Genomic DNA, 16,377 nt, shown 5'->3' on the forward strand with positions numbered 1-16,377 from the left:
GGGTCTATACCCCTTCTAAACGGCTATCTTCTCCTCTTTCACTCCTCCCTCTCATTCACTCATTTATCTCCCACTCGCTCTCCTGCAATTCAGGCCAGACAGCTTAATGAAAGGCCGGGGGGGGGCAGATGTAACTCAGTCCCCTCTATTAGATTTCACCCCCCATCCTCCCATCTCCACCTCCTTCATTATTACCTGACCTGACTGACCCTGGAGAGGGGACTGGTGACACGGAACCTCACACTTTATCTTCTTTCTCGTTCCCTCAATCTTGCCCAAACTCTGCCCTCACTTCTCCTTTTCGTAATCCTCGTACTTTTCCCTTTCTCAAAGTCTCTCTCTCTCGCTCTCTCGTTCTCCTGCCTTCACTCACTGCTTCCCACTGTCATCCTAATCCCCCTCTACTCCACTATTAACAACAGGGCTCTACTCCACTATTAACAGCAGGGCTCTACTCCACTATTAACAGCAGGGCTCTACTCCACTATTAATAGCAGGGCTCTACTCCACTATTAACAGCAGGGCTCTACTCCACTATTAACAGCAGGGCTCTACTCCACTATTAACAGCAGGGCTCTACTCCACTATTAACAGCAGGGCTCTACTCCACTATTAACAGCAGGGCTCTACTCCACTACTAACAGCAGGGCTCTACTCCACTACTAACAGCAGGGCTCTACTCCACTACTAACAGCAGGGCTCTACTCCACTACTAACAGCAGGGCTCTACTCCACTACTAACAGCAGGGCTCTACTCCACTACTAACAGCAGGGCTCTACTCCACTATTAACAGCAGGGCTCTACTCCACTATTAACAGCAGGGCTCTACTCCACTATTAACAGCAGGGCTCTACTCCACTATTAACAGCAGGGCTCTACTCCACTATTAACAGCAGGGCTCTACTCCACTATTAACAGCAGGGCTCTACTCCACTATTAACAGCAGGGCTCTACTCCACTATTAACAGCAGGGCTCTACTCCACTATTAACAGCAGGGCTCTACTCCACTATTAACAGCAGGGCTCTGTCCCTTTGGCCCCTTCCTCCGTCTTTTCTTCCCTTCATCCTACACCACACTCTTGGAATGTGTCTGGCCCCTGTCACGAAGATAGCAGCCATGAAACACCCACACACACACACACACACACACACGTCAGTAGTGACATTCTGGACATCAGTGTTGTCCGCAAGAGGAACAGAAAAGCTCTGTTCTGGCAATGAGGCAAAAAAAAAAAAACGAACGGTTGTGAAGCTCTGGCCTACAGCCCCGATGTCTATTCGGCCAGCAGCCATCATCATAAATCCCCCCTGGCTTACCACCGCCTTAGCCCAGAGAGAGACGGTGAAACCGCCAACGCAGAGCACCTTACTAAAAACACCCATGACATTACTACAGCTTTTCCTAATAAAAAGACAGCTCCTAGGTGTCACAAACCCGGTCAAATAAAAGACCAGATCTGATGGTGTTGGACCTAATAGAGCCAATACACACCTGACCCGGCCTACAGACCCGTCCATATTAGCTCATGCCAAAGCAGATGTATTTCTCTCTGAAGGAGGATGATCTAACTCGCCTGTAGATACCTGCCTCAACTAGATAGGACAGGGTCTGTAGCAGCGACTACACGCATACCAGAGAGAGGAGATACTGTGTACCTGCCCACCTCATGGCTACTCCTAGAGAGAAAGGCAGCCTTATATACTGGATTTACACCAGGGGCCCGCTGTGGAATGTTCAGATATAAATACGCTATGTGGAACAAACATGCCTCTCTGACAAGTCGAATAAGGAATCACGTCGGCTCTACTTGTGGCATTTGTACTGGCGACGCTCGACAATGTGGTCCTGACCACGTCCATGCCCACATGGACAGAGACAGTCTTCACCTGTCCACACCCAAGTATATTATATCTATGACTTTAGAAGGCCAGGGTCATCTGACTTCACCTCCTAGCTATACCATACTTATGTAAAAAGGCCCGGGGGGTATATGGCCAACGCCATCTTAAGCAACGCGGAGTGCCTGGATACAGCCCTTAGCCGTGGTATATTGGCCATATACCACAAACCCCGAGGTGCCTTATTGCTATTTTAAACTGGTTACCAATGTAGTAATTAAAAGAGTAAAAATCTGTTTTGTCATACCTGTGGTATACAGTCTGAAATACCACGGCTTTCAGCCAATCAAAACCACCCAGTGTCTAATGTACTGTATCTAAGCCTGCCCTCACCTGTTGACATTCATCTCCCATCTCAGCTCTTCCCAATAGTAAATCTAATCTGTGTCTCATCTCTTACCTGGCAGACGGCGCAGTAGTGGAGCAGCAGCCCGGCGCTGACACAGGCACACACAGACACAGAGAGGAGGTGAGAGCGTAGCCAGTCCCACACACTCCGCACAGGGTCTCCAAACGTGACCTCCACGAGCGTCCGGCGCTCCATCAGACTGTCCCTCAGTTAGCCTAGCGGGGTTAGCATTTAGCCTTGCCCCCCTCTCTATGTCACTGTTAGCCTAGCACGAGCATTTAGCCTTACCTCTGACTGATAGAAGCTCTGTCCCCCAGTTAGCCCTGCAGCATTAGCAGTCAACCAATGGAATTGCCTGGCTTTGTTAACTTGTGTTCTGGTGAACCTCCCCTCTCATATGAGGTTACACTATAATCCCTCTCCCACTGAGCCCTCCCCCTCTCTCACTGCCTTATCTTTAACACCAACTCGTCTCGGTCTTCTCAGCCGCATTGTGTCACCCTCTTACTGTACCACTGTCTCCCTACATGATATTCTCTTCTCCCTCCCCATCTCGGGCTCGCTCTTTAACTCGTCACTCTCCCTCCCGCTCTCTCACTAATCTGTAACTTAACGCTCAATTTTCCCTCCAAATGCATTATGACCTCTGCCCCCCCTTGTCAATTTTCCCTCTAAATTCATTATGACCTCTGCCTGCCCCCTCCCCTTGTCAATTTGTCCCTCTCCAAGTTTCTTTCCCCTCTCTCACACCAACTGCCTTTCTGACATCCTCTCACAATCTGTTTATAGTAGTCTCTCCCTTTCTCTAATCCCTCCATCAGCCTGTACTGAGCCGGTGTCCTCAGAAACCCAGAGTCCCTAGTGACATACATGACTGTAATACCTCTTTAGTCTACACTGCTTTTGACGACACATACTAGTCACCGGAAATATACTTCTGTAGTGTAAGGAACTTCTATGAGAGATGTCTCCCACACTAGCTCCGGGGGTAGTGTGGGAGACATCTGCCCCACATACACCCCCCTGAGTAGTATAGCGTAAAGACAATGGCTCTCCCGCACTTCATGTTCCTGCAGGAATTACCTCAATACCAGCAGACAACATTTTTTTGCTCTGTTAGCTAAATTGAAAATAAAAAGGTTTTCAAAATATCCGCACATATTTTACTCATGTAAATCCAGAGAGACAAGTGAGAGAGAGAAAGAGAGAGCAATAGTGGGGAAAAGGCAAAAACCCTTGAAGTGTGTGAGTATAATGCAAAAGACATCTATCTACCTAACGTAGCCAATTCTGCTTTGTCATCATGCTGGAACCAAAGTGAATTACTGGATTGGATATTCAGAGGAAAACAACATTTCCAAATACCACTAACCCCGTTTTCTTTCCCTCTTTCTCTCTCAAACCCAGGACTCCTTGGGAAACAGTGGCAATTGTTACTGATTGGACTATCCGGACTATATAAAGAACATTTTAATCCACTAGAGTACTCCCCCTATAGCTCCCTCTAAACCCTTCCCCCGCAGTCCTGTCTCTCTTTGTCCCTCAGCGAGAGAGGTATGAAGCGTTTGATTTACAAAGGGGGTACTCCCTGTTTTAGTGCTCACAACACCAGTGTGCTGTAGTCTTTAAAGACGTCCTCCAACAAACAAAAAACATTCTGTTGAAAAGTGATATCCCAAGTATAAATACAGTGAAGTACACATCCTAAATGGTAAAAAAAAAAAAAAAAAACATTGAGTAAAATAGTTTTTTTTTTAAAGACAACCGCAAACTTCAAGGAGTAGGCCAATTCAAGGAGTTAGTCTGATGGGTATATGTGATGTCAGATTGATGGCCTTCCCCCTTGCTTGAGGAACAATAGAGAACAAAAGAGGAAAGCCCCCCCCCCACACACACACACACACACAATGGCATGATTTACCTGGACCACCTATTGAGATGTACCTTTTGTTAAGTAAATCTTGGGATATCACTTTCCAACAGGAAAAGTTTTTTAATTTTTTTTATTATAAATTAAAATCGCTGGATGAGGTCTTACTTTTAGGTGTGATGCTGCTCTTTTTCAGGCCTTTTCAAATCCACTCCCTTCTGCTCTCTGTGGCATGAGCACAGCTCAACCACAGCCCAGTCAACACAAAAAAACAGAAGTCTGACACAAATGTGTGTTTTAATGCTTTTGTGAACACTAACAAATATGTGTGAGAGTGCTGCAAGTTTGCAATTGTGAGTTGCATAACGGGAGTTTGTGTACGAGTTGGTTCTTGTGTGTGCACATGGAGCATGCCCTGTATGAGCACTGGTATGTGTTGTGGGGTATATTGTAGTGTGTGTGTGTGTGTATAGAGAGGGTACTTTATCACTCCTCCACTCATCTATATTTTCCTCTGCATTCTGTTCCACTGCCTGTGAATCAGTGGAAAACCTTATGCCGTGGTGCAAGGCTTAGACGGGGGGGAAGATGGAGTCAGAGAAATGAAGGGATGATGCAGGCAGAAATTAGACTAAGAAATAGGTTAAAAGTAATGTGAATAATGCAAGACGTTACATTCAAAATACAAACCGAGAGAGAGAGAGAGAAAAAATGAAAAAAAAAGAGAAACAGCGCCATATATGGCAATGATGTCGCCTAGCAACGCAACTGCCTTCAGCCCAATTTTCCATGACACACTCTGAGCTGTGAACGCGAGACGGCAGAGTGTGTAGTGTGCGAGTGTGTGCCTTAAACTCTGAATATGTATTTGTGTGAGCAGGCAAGTGTCTACTTGGTACATCATTGAGCACAAGGTTAAACAACTGGTTTGGCCACACTTTGAAAGCCTACACTAAGCCAATAACAACAAAGGCCCTAATACTACCACCACCGACAACACTCCTCAGTGATGCCGTATCACACCAGCTAGATCCAAAATGGATGCCCCAATACAGTCACTCACTCCTCAGTGATGCCGTATCATACCAGCTAGACCCAAAATGGATGCCCCAATACAGTCACTCACTCCTCAGTGATGCCGTATCACACCAGCTAGATCCAAAATGGATGCCCCAGTACAAAACACTCACTCACTCCTCGGTGATGCCGTATCCCCCCAGCTAGATCCAAAATGGATGCCCCAGTACAATCACTCACTCCTCGGTACTTCCCTGTGTTCCAGATATTCAATCATAACAGTAGTGTGGGATCTACAATTTGTAAGTCGCTCTGGATAAGAGCGTCTGCTAAATGACTTAAATGTAAATGTAATGTAAGATGGGAACTGCTGACCAACCCCCTTTCACCCAGACGACACTCATGCATTAACAAGGATGACACACACGCGCAAATATGGAAATATCTGAACTCGCAGAAGATAAAGCGAATCGGAGATAAAGCAAATGTAGTGAGGAAAAGAGAGAGAGCGAGACAACCTAGGTAGGAAACGTTGAAAAACAGCTTCTGTCTCAAGGCCATCAGACGGTTAAACAGCCATCACTAACATTGAGTGGCCGCTGCCAACATACGGACTCAAATCTCTAGCCACTTTAATAATTACAAATTGGATGTAATAAATGTATCACTGGTCACTTTAAACAATGCCACTTTATATAAATGTTTACATACCCTACATTACTCATCTCATATGTATAAACTGTACTCTATACCATCTACAGCATCTTGCCTATGCCGTTCGGTCATCGCTCATCCATCTATTCATATGTACATATTCTTATTCATGCCTTTACACTAGTGTGTATAAGGTAGTTGTTGTGAAATTGTTAAGATTACTTGTTAGATATTACTGCATGGTCGGAACTAGAAGCACAAGCATTTCGCTACACTCCCATGAACATCTGCTAGCCATGTGTAGTTTGGGTACATTTTCTGGAGGCTCTCTCTCACCACACATTGACTCACACACAGCATAGAAACCCACTGGAGTCACACATCAATGCCATCTAAATAGATCAGTCATTATGTGTTATTTGGAAAGCCATCTCCCTCTCAGAGACATGAACAAACAAGGACTGAACAGATGTCCCCCTGGAGTAGTTTCTCTCACAAACAAAGGCACATTGATTATGCACTCAGAGAGAGACAGAAAGTAAAAGGGAGAGAGAGAACGCGTGTGTGTGTGTGTGTGTTGGTGATATGTAACATGTGGAAATTCTAGTATTTCCACACAGTCTTTCTCGGTGGTGACTTCTAGGATTCACGCCATTCCTGTTCAGGAAGAGAGCTTGCCTGATTTTCAATTGGTCCATTGCCAGGAAAGACATCCTGTTTTTGAGCTAGTGTCATTCCAAGCATTTCTGGTCAGGGCGCATCAAAGGCCTCCGACTGGGGAGGGAAACGCCATAAATGTACCACTGTAAGAAGGTTAGAGCTGCATCATACATGGGACAAAACAAGAACAGCTCGAGGTTCAGAAAATGACCCCGTGTTAATCGAGCCGAGCTCATTAGTGATAATCACAGTCAAGGGTCATAGTGGTTGGGGGTCATGGGTAAAGAGTCACTCAGGAGTCAAAGGTTCACCGATCACCAATAAAACGCCCTATTCATTGGCTTAGGAGTATTATGTAAGAGACACCAAAAGTTAACCTGGCCCTCTGATAGGCCAGCCGATTTCCATCATATTGTTTACACCTAACTGATCTATGCATAAATACAATAAGCACAATATGCACTCCAAACTCCTTCAGGTTCCACGGGTCATTTAAAATAAAATACAAATTATACCCTTGACACAGCCATTGACCTAATATTCACCACATCCCCTGCGGTAGGAGCACATGGCCTTGGTGGCTTTGTGTTTGTGACCCGAGTGAGACGTCAGTAGGTCTGACACAAACACTGACATTGAGGAAATAACACTGAGTGCGTTTGTTTTATTGACATGCAATCTGGAAGTCATCAAAATGGGAGTGAGGTGCTGGGACACACATTACCAGTGAAGGTCTGCTCTGCGCATTAGGACATCATTTTTAATCATAGTGCATCTCATAAATGAAAGAAGAAGAAAAAAGACTTGGCCTTATATCAATAGCATGAGAGCATACTAACTGTACCATGGAAGTGTGTGTGTGTACAGAAAGTAGCCTAATAAAAAGCATGAGCTGGCATACACCCAGAGAAATGATCTTGTGTAGAGGTACTGACTAACTGTGAATACACTGCAAGCTACACAAATAAAGAGAGTTTAGCCAATAAATCACCGGGAGTCTTTATTTATTTGTGTACAGAGAGTAAATAGGCCTGTGTGTGTATATATGTATATATATATGCATGTGCCCATCTTTGGCACTTCCAGCCAACATTCAGGACCGATTATAGCAAAGGAGTTTAACATAATACTACTGTGTGCTTTTGTATGCAACTAAATAGAAGATAAACTCTAGTCAGTAGACCTCCACCGCATTTATCGCACAATAATTCATATATATATATGGCACACTTACCCCCGTGCTTTCGTCTGGGCTGCCCAGCGTGTTGCCTATGACTGGGGACAGGCTGGGCTCGATGTCGCTGCCGTTGAAGTCATCCTCGGACTCCTCAAAGGACGAGGCGGAGGACAAGCAGCCGGCAGAGGACGAGTTGGAGAGCTTTCTGTGAAAGCGCATTAGCGCCGGGGAGCCTCCGCAGCCACTGTCCGAGCATGGGGACTCATCATCGGCGTGTGGGCCCAGCGATGATCCACCGACTCCGAGTCCCATGGTCCTTGGATCTAGTGTTTCCTGGGTCCAACTGGGGCTTAGATCTCTGGTTATAATAAGCTTTGGGATAGTACCGGGGAAACTTTGGCTGCCTAGTGGACTTTGGACCTGTCCGTGTGGCTGTATTGGAGAGTTGATCGAGGGGTCCTCCTGGTTCCCCGACTCAACTGAACAACTGTTTTGATCATTTTTCCTGACAGCTTCGGGCTCACGGGAAGCAGTGAGAAAGTTAGATTTGGTCATTTCTACCTCTGTGTGGAGTAAATCATACCCTGTCGGTTCTGACACGCCATTTGTCAGAGGTTCGTCCAAACGCAAGCTCAGTGATGTCAGGGTCCGTCTTAAATTCTCATTGCCAGATGTGCGCCAATGGACTGAACCATCCGGTTGTACAGCCCCCGATACCCCCCTGACCTCCGAGGCAACCCCACCCTGTTTATCAAATCCGAATGGTTTGTTTTCCATGGCCCTCGCCGGGGCATTCCAGACATGGTCTTCTCCCGTTGTTTCTGGGCCGCTGCGCTGCGTGACTGCGCAGCGAGTTCTGTCGAATCCTCTGGACCGTGTTTCCAAGCCCGTCGCATCGAAGGACAAGTCGGCCGCTCCCTTGCTCACAGCGTCACAGTCGAGAGCCTGAATATTTTCATAATGAATTCCAGATGGGTGTTCGGCGACCGGGGTGGTGTGGTCCACTACCTCCGACTCAGTCTGGCCTCTCAACAACTTCCCTCGCCCGTTACCACGAAGGGTTTCCGAATTTCCAGATCCGATTACCAGCCCTACCTCTGGTTGACCTGTGCCTGGCGAAGGCAACTGCTTCGTTTTCATCCGATTCCTGTAAAACCGGTCACACCTTCGCTCCTCACGGGTAAATCTGCGGATAGGGAGTCGTTTGGGTGTTTCTGTTGGTTTCCATTTCGCTTTGCCTGGAGCTGCGGTGGAGTACGAGAGACCACAGCACGTTTGACCCATTCTGTACACGGTAGTAGTAGCGCACAAGTCACACCTTCCAAGATGTATCAAATTTGAAACAATTCGCACTGTGCAGCAAAGTAACACATGAGTCACGTGCTCCACTCATTGTTGCCAATGATGAATGACAATTATAGGAACATGTTTGAATGTCCAATATCTGCAAGAAAAAAAAGATGAAAACAGTTTTAGAATATTTTGCCAAAACACAACATAGGCTAGTCTACACTGCTTTCCATTTGGTCTGATCTATGTGATATTTCAATAAACAACTCCAAACAATGTCATAAGGTACAAGGTACACAATTTTGCTTTCATTAAAGGGACAAGTGACATTTGTGTCTGCGTGGAGGGTGAACAAAAATACATTTGGCTGTAAAACAGGAACGCTTTTTTTGTTTTTCTGTGCCTTTTAAGGCGAATGCTTTGCTCATGTTTCTTGCCTTGGGATTGTTGCCTCAAGTCTGTTTTGTTTGGCTTGAGATGGATGGTTTATGCCAGAGCTCAGAGCCCTATTCTACAAATCAGGGTTGAAGAGTTAAAGCCAATGTATGCATGATCTGAACATTTGGTCTGAGGATTCGTATGGCGGGCGTGACGCAATTCGCTGAGCCCCTGGCGGCATGCGGAGGCCAAATCTACCTCCATACAACATTGCTGTGTGCCTCAAATGTTGTAACAATGCGAAGTGGTCTGTATAGCTCCGCGTTGACATAATTGTTTGACGGTATGTGGGGGCGTGAGGTCCTGTATAAACACAAACTCACTTCCTTGGCAACTTCCTTCACAGCAGCTATGCGAAGCATAAAAAGTATGTTTGCTCTGACATCTGTGGAGGCCGCATCGCAGTAAATGCTGTACTGCCACTGTAGATGGCTGATTGGTCATGCAAATAATTTGACCGAGATAACTTTGGTCCACTCTCGAGTTCAACTCGGGATAACCAGTACCACGAACGTGGCTCACCTTTCAGTCAGGTACATTTCGATGGCAACAAATCCTTCAGAACTAAACTGCTCCAGGGCGGGCTAACTCCATTTATTCTGAATGAAGAGTCTGAGCCACAAGTTGAGGACCAATGAAATCAGATACCCTCCCCTCCATCTCGCAAAGATTGCATAGTCATCGCCATCGTTTGCGGAAGATGACTGATTCAATAGTTTATTAATGAAATGTTTTGTTTGTAAAACCTTTTTTTATGTTAAAATACCTATCACACATTTAAATATGACAGAATGCATTTGAACCTCCACACACAGTAAAACTTTTGTATGGAAATTATATTATTTTATTGATAGGACTGGGGGATAAGCACACTGAAGACGGCATTGACTATCAGTAATTAAATAAAGACTGCACTTCAAAAAGCCAATTTCACACCATTTCTGAATTAAAACCTAAACTTGTCTTTCATTTTGATCTGGGCACTAATGAAAATGTGGCAATGACTCACACATGGATTGATGTTTCAGAATTGTCTCAGCATGCGCAGTTACAAGCCTACAAACCTTTTTTTTTCAATTTTCGCCTAAAATGACATACCCAAATCTAACTGCCAGTACCTCAGGACCTGAAGCAAGGATATGCATTTTTTCTTGATACTCTTTGAAAGGAAACACTTTGAAGTTTGTGGAAATGTGAAATTAATGTAGGATAATATAACACATTAGATCTGGTAAAAGATAATGCAAAGAACATTTTATTTTTTGTTTTGTTCCATCATTGAAATGCAAGTCATTATATGACTTAGGACTCTAGGCACAATTTAAATATTGTCCACTAGATGGCATAAGTGTACGTGCAAAGTTTTAGACTGATTCAATGATCCATTGCATTATTGTTCAAAATGTTGTATCAAGTCTGCCCAAATGTGCCTAATTGTTTTTTTGATACATTTTCAAGTTCATAACTGTGCACTCTCCTCAAACAATAGCATGGTATTCTTTCACTGTAATAGCTACTGTAAATTGGACAGTGCAGTTAGATTAACAAGAATTTAAGTGTTCTGCCCATATCAGATATGTCTATGTCCTGGGAAAGGTTCTTGTTACTTACAACGTCATGCTAATCACATTAGCGCACGTTAGCTCAACTGTCCCGTAGAGGCTAGAGTAAGCGCCAGAAAGGTTCTTGTTACTTACAACGTCATGCTAATCACATTAGCGCACGTTAGCTCAACTGTCCCGTAGAGGCTAGAGTAAGCGCCAGGCGGATGAGCAATATCCTCCATCATAGGACAGATGAAGCCTGAGCTGAAATGTAAAGCTAGTTTAAGCTGACTAACTTTAGAAAACGCGGAGTAGATCTAGCTTGCTTCATAGTATACAACTCTGGTCTAGGCCTACCTAAAGCAGAGAGGAAGAGTCGAAGCAAGAGGGTTTACTCCTCCAAAAATCTGTCCACATTAAGCAGATCATTATTTATTAAGCAAGTGAGGAGTTTTTGTATGGGGGGGGAGGCAATGAGAGTGTCGAATTTAGTCAAGATACAAAATATATTGCTATTTTGATACCTAATGCTTATTTGACCTATTAGAAGTTTTGTAATGCTTAGGTTGTTACGAGTGTACTGATATAAGTGTGATGTGTGTGACACATATCCCGGGAACTTTATACCGGAGTTGTTCCTGTTGAAATGTTAGACGATCTATGCATCTCACTCTCCACTGAATACAGGTGGTTGACGTCAACACTCCTCATCAAATATTTTTTTAAGTATTAAAATAAGATGTATCCACCAATCTAAAGAGAGGAATAGGCGGGATCTTGACAGTCTACCGTTCCGCTCTGTGGGCAATGGATCCTATTGTTAGGGCGGTGGTACAAGCATCTCGTCATTATATCTACACTGAACAAAAATATGAACGCAACATGCAACAATGTCAAAGATTTTACTGAGTTATAGTTCATATAAGGAAATCAGTCAATTGAAATAAATTTATTAGGGCCTTATCAATGGATTTCACGAGTGGGAATACAGATATGAATCTGTTGGTCACAAAGTAGGGGCGTGGATCAGAAAACCAGTTAGTATCTGATGTGACCATCATTTGCCTCATGTAGTGCGACACACTTCCTTTACATAGAGTTGATCAGGCTGTTGATTGTGGCATGTGGAATGTTGTCCCACTACTCTTCAATGGCTGTGTGAAGTTGCTGGATATTGGCAGAAACTGGAACGAGCTGTCGTACACGTCCATCCAGAGCATCCCAAACATGCTCAACGGGTGACATGTCTGGAGAGTATACAGGCCATGGAAGAACTGGGACATTTTCAGCTTCCAGGAATTGCGACATGGGGCTGTGAATTATTATGAGGAAACATGAGGTGATGTCGGCGGATGAAGGGCACGACAACAGGCCTCAGGATCTCGTCACATTATCTATGTGCATTCAAATTGGCATAAATAAAATGCAATTGTGTTCATTGTCCGTAGTTTATGCCTGCCCATACCATAACCCCACCGCCACCATGGGGCACTTGTTCACACAACGTTGACTTCACATCTCACATCTCCCTCACTAGCTTCGCCACCATTACCTCATTTGCACTCACTGTATAGACTTTTTGTTTTCTTTTGTTCTACTGTAAGATTGACTGTATGTTTTGTTTATTCCATGTGTAACTCTGTGTTGTTGTATGTGTCGAATTGCTACGCTTTATCTTGACCAGGTCGCAGTTGCAAATGAGAACTTGTTCTCAACTAGCTTAGCTGGTTAATTAAAGGTGAAATAAAATAAATAAATAAATGAAAACACTCGACCACACGACGCCATCTTGGTGATTGCAACACTGGTGAGTCGTAATGTCAGAGTCACAAACTAGAAACTGAGCTAACCCCAATCAAATGTCTAGATTCTCTCTATTCTGTAGGGCAGGGAGGGACAACTGGCGGCCCGTGGCCCAATAAAAAATAAACACTTTTTTTTGGGGGGTCTGCCATCTGCCCGGTGCTGTTGAAACTGGGATTCATCTGTGAAGAGCGCACTTCTCCAGCGTACCAGTGGCCATCGAAGGTGAGTATTTTCCCACTGAAGTGGGTTATGATGCCGAACTGCAGTCAGGTCAAGACCCTGGTGAGAACTACGAGCTCACAGATGAGATTCCCTGAGACGGTTTCTGACAGTAGGTGTAGAAATTCTTTGGTTGTGCAAATTCACAGTTTCATCAGCTGTCCGGGCGAATCTGCAGTTAGTTTTATAACTAATATCATGCGATTCTACTCATTTTGCCATTGGGCAGAGTGAAACGTGCCGTTTTACAGCTACTTTCTTGCAATTCTACACATTTTGCAATAGGGTGGCGCTGTTTTCAATATGATAACTGGTGATCAATGGGCCCCACCCCAGTGGGTAAATCGACCATGCTTACTACGAGTTTTGATAGCTGGCTGCTAGGCAAACTTACCAATCTAAAAATATTTTGACGACATGGGCAAATTAAGTGACTGCTGATGCATAACCAAATGTTCTAAATTGCAACTTGTGTATTCTGTTACTCTAACTCTCAACAGTAAGTTGAGACCCCGACTGAGTCCCCCCAAAAAAAAGTGTTTATTTTTTATTGGGCCACGGGCCGCCAGTTGTCCCTCCCTGCCCTACAGAATAGAGAGAATCTAGACATTTGATTGGGGTTAGCTCAGTTTCTAGTTTGTGACTCTGACATTAGGACTCACCAGTGTTGCAATCACCAAGAAAAATGAACAGAACAGAAAAAGGCAGGACTAATGATATTTAGTCTTTCACCACACATTGTAATGGGGAAATGTAATATGACTAAAGTTCATATATATTTGAAATTGATCAACACAATGTTTAGGACGTTTTGAGTTTCTGTAATGTACCATTTCCAGTGTTCTGTTTGTGACACTCAAGGTGTGGATTGATGGTCGCTAGACTTGATGCTAAAATGTTATGGATTATTCTCATATCTGTTGATAGTGATTGACACCAGACTGGAGGTACAAGGACACCCTCATTTTCCACTGTTGATGACATTTTGTGAACACTGTGATTCTATGGCAGATGACAAAGTCACTGCCTTTTTTGATGACTTCCTACAAGCCTCTCAGGCTGGCGTTTGAGAAATGGATCAAATGTGTGTTGCAATGTGACCTGCTGACCTGGGTTCCACAATAGACAAGAGGCTTGAGTTTTTCCACATGTGGATTTGAATAGTCCCTATGCATGATCTATGCATCATGCCAATGCAATAAACTGACTCATAATCATGCAGTCTGACTATAATATCCAGACAGAACGAGAGCAGCATGACAGTAGAAACTCCTTCCTGTCAAGTCAGGAAGGAGTGCTTATTAGATGGAGTGAAATTAGATGGGAAGATAATGGAAAGATTGCATATGTTTTTATATTAGTTTATTTAGTAAATATTTTCTTAACTCTATTTTCTTAAAACTGCATTGTTGGTTAAGGGCTTGTAACTAAGTGTTTCACAGTAAGGTCTACCTACACCTGTTGTATTTGGCGCATGTGACAAATACAGTTAGATTTGATTTAATAAGGATGATGACAACACTGTGCCGCGTTGACACACCCCTTACGGATAGGGATGTTAGGTCACATACAATGTCCTTTTAGGGAAACTGGTCAATCCATATAGCTGCTCATGGAGGAAATTGCAGAGATGACTGATGGTAAGATACATTTAGCAACCAAGCAGACACCACAGAATAACCTAGTATGGTCATACGAAAAGATTAATGATGAACACATTAACAAGTTAGCCTAATGTAACAGGTTGAAGGTTGCAGCCGCTGCGCCACCTTGTTCAACAAGGTGAGGTCCTCGGATAAATACTAAATATTACTAAACATGAACAAAACACAGGTTCTTCGCATCAGGGGTGGAGGAGCATGGAAATTATAAGACATATTGCAATAGAAAGCTTTTTTTGTTCTGTTCTGTAGCAGCAAGCTTATTTTTTATTTTCTGTAGTAGCAAGAATGCTCTCATTATCCTCATTAATAATCAACAAGCAATAATCGCAGCGCTCTGCGCTACCGCTTGAGCAACAACTTTTGCAATAGTTAGATTCAATGTGAGATTTCAACAACAATTAGAAAAGTGCATAGTTGAGGAAGGCGTTCTCAGGACGACGGAGAGCGGATCTGGAGGGATATTGAGACTCGAGGCGCAAGAGCACTTACAACGGATTTGGATTAGGCCACACTTGTCCCCACTCTTGTCCTCCAAGAGCACACAAACCTGTAGCTGGTAGACAGGTCAGCTGAACTCTTCTTTATTTAAATTTGAATTGGCGGATCGCAACCAACTGAAAGGTGCATATACCACCACCTACTGAACTGGGGTGTGAGGCTGGTCACAAGCCCCCCTATTCATCTATTTCTCTTATCTAGCCCTGTGTTTCTGCCACAGGAGGTTGGTGGCACCTTAATTGGGGAGGATGGGCTCATGGTAATGGCTGGAGCGGAGTATGTGGAATGGTATCAAATACAGAAAACACATGGTTTCCATGTGTTGGATGCCATTCCATTCGCTCCGTTCCAGCCATTATTATGAGCCGTCCTGCCCTTAGCAACCGCCACTGGTTTCCGCCTAATGTTCTGGAGTGTGAATTCACTACACTTTGTGACACAAAAAGGGAAAGGAAAAAGTATGGTAAAAAGTGAAGAAAAATTGCCCTACCAACTAACCCTACACCCATTAAAACCTCATCACTATTCTACTATTTGGCCCTATCTGATCCTTCACCAGGCCAGCAGCCTGGGAGGACGGGACACTATCGTTCAACACACCTTGTAACTCTTCTTCAGTAAAATCTCCTACACCCAAGTCTTCTCTGCAGCTGCCACCACAATATCTATTTTCTGCCATTTATGTTCCATTTCTGCGGTACAGTTGATAACCATGGCTATGAACGCTAAGAAACCAATCTTACTCAAGAACATGTTATTCCTATCTCTACTGGTCTTAGCCAACACACAGGGAGCCTCATAGGATCCCTCACCCTGCACCCATCTCCTTTAACTACTTCCTTCACTGCCTCAGCATATGACACCTTCTGTAATAGTCTGATAATGGCCACATCAACCTGCTTTTATATCACTTCTGATGTCCAGCACCATTGGTTAACACACACAACTTATTCAATTGATACTACACATTTCTTTTGTCTCATGCCCTCTTGCACACTTCTCACATCTAGAAATCTCCCTCTTACACACTGCTACAACAGGACCATAGGCGTGGCACCTAAAACACCATAATGGGTTCAGTACAAAAAGCTCTCATGGGATAACTGACACATCCTAACTTGACCTTGTCGGGTAGACTCTGCATCAAAACTCAGCAGGACAGACAGTCTTCTCTGTTTTACCACGCTCTCCACCAGGTCTGCATCACACCAAACGTCAGGCATTACAGACATCGTGAATCTTACATTTCAGTTGATCCTCCTTAACACTTAATGCCACCCCAGTTATCCC

General features: G+C 44.1%; 1 protein-coding gene across 2 annotated transcripts in view; it reads right to left on the bottom strand.

Moving 5' to 3' along the window:
* The window catches only part of LOC115137105 (inositol-trisphosphate 3-kinase C-like), a 17,211-nt gene extending 8,148 nt beyond the window's left edge, over positions 1–9,063 (bottom strand). Inside the window, exon 1 of one of the 2 annotated variants that reach the window (XM_029673167.2) lies at positions 7,686–9,063. In XM_029673167.2, the coding sequence (XP_029529027.1) occupies positions 7,686–8,912 (1,227 nt within the window). In that variant the 5' untranslated portion in view covers positions 8,913–9,063. Of the gene's footprint in view, positions 1–2,301; positions 2,659–7,685 lie in introns of those variants that run through there. The other variant, XM_029673168.2, reaches the window with a different exon arrangement.
* Positions 9,064–16,377: the final 7,314 nt, after the last annotated feature.

Source organism: Oncorhynchus nerka, linkage group LG11, assembly GCF_034236695.1.
Source record: "Oncorhynchus nerka isolate Pitt River linkage group LG11, Oner_Uvic_2.0, whole genome shotgun sequence".
Lineage (NCBI taxonomy): Eukaryota > Metazoa > Chordata > Actinopteri > Salmoniformes > Salmonidae > Oncorhynchus > Oncorhynchus nerka.